At 59.3% G+C, this 8,421-nt stretch overlaps 1 protein-coding gene across 1 annotated transcript in view; it reads right to left on the reverse strand.

Annotated features, from left to right (window-relative positions):
* The window catches only part of SYNPO (synaptopodin), a 21,787-nt gene that overhangs the window by 7,634 nt on the left and 5,732 nt on the right, over nt 1–8,421 (reverse strand). The window contains exon 2 of the mRNA XM_057376089.1: nt 5,801–6,588. Coding sequence (XP_057232072.1) covers nt 5,801–6,317 — 517 coding nt within the window. The 5' untranslated portion in view covers nt 6,318–6,588. The remainder of the gene's footprint in view (nt 1–5,800; nt 6,589–8,421) is intronic.

An 8,421-nucleotide genomic window follows, 5' to 3' on the forward strand; every position in this document is an offset into this window, starting at 1 on the left:
TGCTCTTTACCCTGTGCATCCTGTTCCCTGTGGAACTGCCACCGTCCTGGCACACGTGAGCAGCTCCAAGTGATGTTCTGGTTTAACACTTCAGCTCTGGCCAGAGGACCCTATAGATCTCTATCTTTATATTTATATAGACACTTGCTCTGTAGGTTTTCCGTTGCTCCAGGGGTGACTTCCTGAACATCCCCCAAGTGCAGGGCTTAACAGCTTCTTACYGAGCTGTCAGTCATCCTTCCCACAGCACACACAGCGCTCTCTCCTCCAGAGCGAGGATGACGAAGGTGATGAAAGGCGTTTTTGTTGCTGTCACTTCCTGGACAGATGGGGAAAAAGAATTCCTTCCAGCTCAGCTTTCCATGCAAATGATGGATTCCCCGAAGGCTGCTASAGCAGGATGTCTGCAGTCCAGCCAGCAAAGGAATCACCATTTCACCCCAAATGAAGGTGAAGGTATCAGACAAGGCCTGTGACCCATCCTGACCTGAGATGGACTCCAAGAGCTGGGATGGGTTGAAAATTTATCCTTAGGTTGTATTTTCACTGAACTGACAGATTCAGTGAAAGTTGATGGTCTTGACATGGSTGGGATGTCACGGGAAGGAAAACAGTGACGTGGGAGCTGTGCCTGGTGAGCAGCCCTGGTGCACAGAAGCCAAGAGGTCCCCAAGYCCTGATGGGACCAGCAGGATGCAACAGGTCCTGTGAAATCTTGGGGCCATGTGACTCCACAGCTGCCATGTGACTCCAAACTCTTCAGGGTGGGCTCTGTCCCTGGCATGCCCCAGGTTTGGATGCTCTGCCATCCCAGGGCTGCAGCCCACCATGGCCATGCCCAGGGTGTCCCACCAGACCACCCCCTGGCACAGCACCCACCATCCATAACCAGCAAATACTTTTCCCCCTTTCCAAACATAACTTGGTTTTCTGTGGGTCCACCCAAATGGTGCCTCTTGCTGCCAAAATCCCACTGGCAAAACCAAGAGTGAAACCAAGACAAATTCCATTTCCAGAGGGACAYGGTCTGTGCCACCTGACACAAACCCCAGCGCACATCCACAGCCAGGAAATGCTGGGGAGAGGAGGTCCAGTGTTTTCACCCAAACACTGAGGACTTTGGACACTGAGGAAATGTAAGCAGGTTTTTTGGCAGAGCAGCTAACTGGCCCCTTGCCTCAGCTACAGCTGTGCAGGATTTTTTGCAAAGCGTACCAACTCACACACATTTAAGCCTGTGCACACATTTCCCTCCAGCTCCCGGTTATCCCAAATAATCTGCTGCGAGGAAAGCACGGAGGGTAGCACAGACAGCTGAGCTCGAAATGGATATGATTCAAACATATGGATAAAAAGATGACAATTTTCTGCCTCATTCCCAGCTTCCAACCCTCCTATGACCCAGATACAAAACCTCCACAAAGTTTTTATCGGTGCTGGCCCTGCAGCCCCGCAAAGATCAAGTGGCGGGTGCTGTGGTGGGATCAACCTCGCCTGCCTGGCAGACTCTCTGTGCTGGGCCTCTCTTCATGGGTGCCTTTGCCAGTGACAAAACGTGGCACAGCRAGAAAATTCGATGTGCTTGCAAGTTTTCCTTGAGCTCTGTTCGCAGGGGCTTTGCTGGATTTGGAGCTGTTTGMCTCCCCACGCTCCTCCCGGCTCACAGTGAGCCCGGCACTCAGCACCCAAATCCTGCCGAAATGGCCCCACAGTCTCCAAGCAGCAAGTCCTGGGGCAGCCAATTCCCACTCAGGGGGAGGAGAAGGGGGTGGTGTGGATTGAATTTGAAGGGGAGCTGTCTGTCCCTGCCCCTCCTCATTTCCCGGGGGATGCAGTGAGCAGCCCCAGCCCTGCCTGTGTCCCCATTGGGCAAGAAGAGGCTGTTGCCACCACACAAGTGGAGGCAGCACCTTCCCCAGCTGGCTGAAATCAAGCTTTTATCTTCGGAAAAGGAGGCTGGAGCAGGGCAGAGTCCCCCAGGCTGCCCTGCCATCCGTCCACCCCAAGCACAGCACAGCCATCCCATCCCATCCCATCTCACGGCTGGGTGCCACGGGGACTCCATCCTGCCTGCAAAGCGGGTCCCAGCCCCACTGTGCCCGCTGCCTGAACCCGCTGTGACCCGTCCCAGGCTGTCCTGTCCTGGGGACAGCCCCGGCCGGGCCGGTGCCCAGAGCCAGAGGCGCTGGCCTGGCGASAGAAGGTCAAATGGCTCGGAGTGTCCCTGTCGGGTGGGCACAGCGGGGAGGGAGCAAAACGAAACGGGGCCTTTGCCTGTGCCTTGCACAATCCGTAAAGGATCCATCCTGCTGGCTGCCAAGCCGAGGGACAGACCTCGTGTCCCCAGCGTGGGTGGCATGGCCAGGGGAGGTCATGTCCCTGACGCAGGGGACAGGGGACATCGCTGGGAAGACGTTCTGCGGAGCGGGGAGGCGCGACCCTGCCGAGCCCCGAGCAGGACCCCCACGTCCCTCCACATCCCCTCCCGTGTGTCCCCTCTGCGCCTCCCACGCCCCACATCGGACACCCGGGTGCCGGCAGAGGGAACCGACACCTGCCCCGCTCATTCCTGGCGACAAACCCCGCTCAGCCCCGGCTGTGTGCGCCCATCGCCCACCCCTCGCCCACCAGCGCTCCCACGGGGGTTCAGGGCACGCACCGCCGGACCCCCGTTAACCCCCCTGAGCACCCCGGACCCCAATGCACCCCCTGCGCGCTGCCACCCCCGGCACCCGGACACCCCCAGACCCCGACACCCGCACTGCGCTGCCCTCTGCGTGCCCACACAGCCTCCCCCGTCCCTGCTGCACCGGCACCCCCCGGCCCCCGCCCCCCGGCCCCTCCAGCCCCACCGTACCCGCGGTGCCGGTGCCGGTGCCGCCTCCCCGCGCAGCCCGACTGCACCGGCGAGGAGGCGGCGGGCAGGAAAGTTGCGGCAGCTCCGCCCTCGGAGCGGGCCCGGGGGGGCGGCGGGCGGGGGCCGGGGCCGGGGGGTGGCGGGTCCCGCCGGCACTGCCCCTGTCCCTGTCCCTGTCCCTGCCCCTGTCCCTGTCTCTGTCCCTGTCCCTGCCCCTGCCCCTGCCCATCCCGACAGACCGACCGACGGGACGGAACGGGACGGGACGGGTGGGTCCCGCCCGCCGATACCGGCAGCTGCCCTGCCGCCCCCGATGTCCCTGCACCGACACTTCTAGCCCCGGCTGGGTCTGCCCTGACCCCGGGACTGCGGAGTGAGGGCAGCCGGGACATACCCTTACCCAGCTCGGGACATCCCCTTACCCAGCTCGGGGCATCCCCTTACCCACCTCGGGATATCCCCTTACCCAGCTCTCTACATCCTCTTCCCACTCCGGGGCATCCCCTAATCCCATTCTGCGGCATCCCTCTCTCCCAGCCCAGCACATTCCCCTTTACAGTCCTGAACATCCTCTTGCCCATCCCTGGGCACCCCTTTACCCAGCCTTTCACCCCTTTTCCCTCCTCCCACCCAYAGCACCTTACGTTTCAGACGCTGCTGGGGATGTGGAGCCTCCCCTTTCTGCAGGTTTCCCCAGCGCCGAAAGTTTTGCGGCACTTGGAGGGAGACAAAAATCCAGAGAAAAAAAAAATCCAGCACGGGTGTCACTGCTCTGGAGAGCTCCTGTGGAAGAGCACCAAAACCCCTCTGCCAGGGGTGGTTTGCTCCCAATCACAAGGGGACCAGAGTCCTGGGCAAGATGATCCCTGGGGAGCCAGCATCACCTCCCACCTCCACCACCCTGCTCCTGCTGAGGCTGCAGAGCTCCCTGGCTGCGGGCAAGACCAGCCTCACCCCCTTCCCATGCCTGTCCACACCTCAGGATGAGCTCTTGGCTCGATTTTTTGCCTTTCTAATTTCCTTTCTTCCTGCCCCTCTGTGCTTTTTTGTGCYTTCCTGGTTTTTGAGGGAGCCTGGCGCTGGCTCTGCAGCCCCCAGGGAGCGAAACCTTCCRTTTATTTGCACACCAGACAGAGAAACCAGTCCTGCCTCCTGCATCTCCCAGCTGCTGCCTCTACCCGGGGCTCTGCGCTCCTCAGCCTGCCCCGAGAGGTGCCAACCAGCCCGAGCCGCCGTGCAGGATATTTGAGAGCAGCCAGCCTGGCCTTGGGCTGCTGGATGGGGACCAAAGGGGCACCTGGGACCCGCCTGGGTGGCTCCACAGAGCTCGAGGTGGGGCACCCCTTTGGCTCCCGGCTCCCAGGGCCAGCCCTGCACACTCTGGGTGCATGGATTCATCCTTTTCTCCTGAAGAAGCTGGAAGGGGTGGGGGTTCCTGCACCCCAGTCAGCTAAAGAGAAAAGGAGCAAACTCCTGCCATCTCCCAGGGATGCTCCTGTGAGCTCCCAGCTGCAGGGACAGCCCCAGCACCCCTTGTGAGGGCACCTGCCCTTCCCTCCTTCATCTGCACCAAACCAAAYCTCTCTWTCCCAAACCTGCAGGTTTTCTGCAAGGTCCCAGAGCTGCTCCCAGCACTCAGGACCCTCAGTGACATCCTGCATGGAGGCTCTGGAAAGTCTGACGGGTCCTGCAGGCAGTGGCTGGTGGTGATCTCACTTGGAGGGGGAGGAAACGGGACAGACAAACTCTTTCCAACAAACCTGTTGAGTTACTTTAAAATTCCAGGCTGGCAGCAAAAGAGCTGGATGGCGGCGGGGATTAGGAAAATGCTGAGCCTGGACAGAGTCAGGCCTGACCTTTCCCCACCGCAGATCTGCCATCCCGGAGCAGTGAGAAATGGGAAGACTATTTGGGTCCATCTGGTTTGTGTGCTGAGCCCTGAAACACGATGCTGCTGGGGCAGCTGTGAGCCAAAGGGCTTGGCTGAGCTCCCCAGGCTGAGTCCCATCCAGGAGCCGCTGGTTTTGAGGATGTCTGACGCTGCAGAAAGGCAGCGGGTGGGCTCTGGACATCGGGTTCGTGTGGAGCATCCCCAGTGGGTCCTGCCCCATCCCACCCCACCCTGGGGGCTGCTTTGGGAAGAGCAGGCTCTGAGCTGAGCAGAGGCATCTGATAACGCCATCCCATGGGGACAGGGACACACCTGCCAGCGCTGTGTGGCAGCTGAGATAACAGCTGGGCTGGAGCAAAATAGAAAGGAGGGGGTTTAAAAATGGGTCCGATGCCTGTAAGAGGATGGGTTCTGTGGGAGGAACTCCCACAGGGATGTGGGGCAGTCCAGGCATGGCAGCAGCCACAGTAACCCCAGAAATGCCCCTGTGTTTGTGTCACTGTGGCTGAGAGGAACAGCTGTGGCATGGGGCTGTGAAGTGAGGCGATGGCAGAGAGCATTGTAGGAACCAACCAGCCAGAAATAAAGTGCTTAGATTTTAAACCAGGGGCTGACAGAAATGGCCCCAAGCCATGTGAGGGATGCTGGGCCATCCCCARTCAATGGAGGAGAGGTGTCCCTGTCCCAAACAGTGCCACAGGAGCTGGTCCTGATCACTTTGCCTCAGGCAGGGTCCCACCAAGCCCCATGACCAGGGTGAGGGCTGCAAAGTCCATCCTGTTCATGCCCATCTTAGGGATGGGTTGAGCTCCTGGAGATGGTGGGAACCCRTCTGCTGCCTTCCCACCCCCCTCCCGAGAAAAGCCACAGATTCCTCCTTATTTTTAAGGCCAGAGAGATCATTTCAAGCTAAAATAGTCCCAGCAGCTCTGCTGGGAGCCTGAAACCTCTAACCCAGGGGAAGTCCTGCCCTGGGAAGAGCTGGGTGTTCTCATCAGGAGCACAACAGCATTTTTCTGGGGGCAAAAGTGGCCAAGGGGGGGTTCTCTTACCTGCTTTCCTTGGCTCAAAGTCAGGGTTGATGAGGACCCGTTGGATCTTCACCACTTTCCACTCATGGCTGGGGTTGGCCGTGGGGCTGTCTGCTGTGGGGGGCAGCCCTGGGGCAGAGCCAGGGTCCTTGGTGGGGGCTGCAGGTTCATCTGCCAAAGGCAGGCTGCTGCCATTCAACAGGGGTGATGCAGCATCCCCATTGAGCCCCCGGGGGTCCCTCTGGCAGCTCCCACTTGATTTCCCCCCCATCAGTCCCCTCCATGCCCTCTGCTCGCCAGGCTCAGAGGCTGGAGCATCCCGGAGCTGATGGCAGCTCTGCCCCACTCTGCTCCCCCTCTCCTGCCAGCAGCTCCTGTCCCCCTCAGTGTCCCCCTCAGTGTCCCCCTCAGTGTCCCCCTGGGCTGTCCCACAGGCACAGGGGGGCTGCACATCCTCGCTGTGCTGAGTGTGGAGGAACTGCTGGGGCCTTGTCCTCAGCATCTTCACTGCTTTCCTTCGCTGGCACTCCACGGGCATTCCAAACAGCTCCTCATGGCCAGGGGCACGGATCCTCCCTGCCACCTTCCTCAGAGCTTGGGCAGCATGAGAGGGAGGGAGGGAGGGCAGCCACGGGCCAGGCACGAGCCCGGCTTTGCTGCTCCTGCAGGCAGGAAGATCAGGCACGATGCCACCGGAGCAGGCAGGCTGTGGAGATCCAGATGGAGGGATGTGTCCAGGGGAGATGGGTCAGCAAGCAGGCTTTTGATGGAATTTCTCTTTTCCGGGCAGAGGTTCAGCATCCAAGGGCCTGTGTAAAGGGAAGAGGGAGCATTGAGGATGTTTGTGCCTGTGCTGATTTCCACAGACATCGGAGCAGTACCCATAGCCTGAGCTGCAGCTCCAGCCCTGCTCCCCATCTGGACCCCCTGAGATACAGACCCCATTTGGGAATGCCCTGACCCCAACATCTGGAAATGCTCMCCACCCCAGCACCCCCATCCATCTGTCCTCACCCTGGGCACAGCACCCATGGCCGGAGCCCTGTGCCCGGCTCCCTTCACTGTGCCAGCCCAGGCATGGCTGTGGCACCCCTGTTAGTGGTCAGTGCTGGAGCTGGGAGTGTTCAGGGAAGAGCCCCGTCGCTGAGGATGTTGCTCAGGGCTATCAGGAACAAAAAAGGAAAATTTCCAGCATCCAGCTCACMAAACTGTGTTTAACCATTGAGTGACTCACGCAGCGTCAGGACAAGCGCAGACAGACCCACTTCCCTCCTGCCGAGCACAAACCCTGCTGCCATGAGGAGCCCACGCACCAACACAGACAAGTTATCAGCTGGGAGAGGGGGATGTCATCACTCCCAGGACAGGATATGGGTTACAGCGCACGGAAATTCCTGTGAGTCCTTCGCAGCCGCTCGCACAGCATCACCCAGCCCTGCTCACGGCCAGGCTGCTCCCAGGGAAGCTCCTGCTGGGAGATCCACGGCACCCACAGCACATGGACCCGGATGGATTTCCCATCCTAACAGCGACCCAAGGAGGAAAAGAGGTTTCTGCTCATCCCAAACCCCTCCCTGAGTTATTGGGAGGTTTTTCAGTGAAATAAGGAAAGGCACCAGGTCGGCATCGTAGGTTAAGCTCTGGCAGAAGTACACCCTGCAGCTTCCTCGAGGYTCACAGCTTCTCTGCAGAACTTTTCCTGTCTTTAGCAAGGTTATTTTGGAAAAGAAGACAGATTAGAAAGCAGAATGCTCGGGCATTTCCCAGACACAAGGCTGCATTTTTTGGAGAATACCCAAAGGAAATCTTCTGCCCTTTCTGAAATCCTTCCTCCTGCCTCGCTCTGCTGCAATTATTCAACACGGATTTGTAAAGAGAACCTGGGGGGGGAAAATGTCAATGTTTTTCTCTGAAAAAGGAATTTCACCCTCCTCTTTACGTAATTTGCGGGCTCAATAGTTGCAGGAAGCCACCCACATMTTTTCTTAGAAATATGGCAAATTGTTGGAGCTGCCGGGAGCCAGCTTATCTCAAACGAGGACAAAGAGAAAATTGCCAAAAATAGCCCCAGCCCAGTCTGGGTCTGCAGAGATCCTTCAGGGTGGATCTGCATCTCCCCATTCCCATTCCCTTGTCCTACCCTTAGGGAGCAGGTTTCTTGGGCAGCACAACTAATCCATCCTACACCAGAGCTGCCTTGGCAGTTTGCAGGGGGAGCTGGAACCTCCCTGAAATCCCAAAGCCGCCCCCTTCCATCCAGGAGCGCCTTCCACACCTCGGGCATCCCCCGGGAGCGACTCCCACGGCCCCGGCGCTCCCCAGGCAAACCCCTCCCTGGTGAGACCCGAGCAGTGGCGTTCCCTGAGGACACGCTGCTGGCACAGGGCCGCCCACAGCACCGAAATACCGAGTCTGGCATCTGCTGCCTCGCTGGGGGCCAGGCTGGGCCCGGCACAGGGGCGGGGGAATGGCAGCAGAGCTGTGGAGAGCAGCCACCTTTCCCCCAGGACACGGCTCCTGGGCTCTACCAGCAGCACAGGAGGGGAATATTCATCAGCAGCATGGATTTCTAGCAAAAGCTGCTGGGCTGATCCTGTCTGTTGGAATACCAGCCAGGTAGGATGGGTGTATGTGCCTCAGGT

The sequence above is a fragment of the Malurus melanocephalus genome, unplaced genomic scaffold, assembly GCF_030028575.1.
Source record: "Malurus melanocephalus ecotype Western Australia unplaced genomic scaffold, MMel_1.1 scaffold_269, whole genome shotgun sequence".
NCBI classification, from domain to species: domain Eukaryota; kingdom Metazoa; phylum Chordata; class Aves; order Passeriformes; family Maluridae; genus Malurus; species Malurus melanocephalus.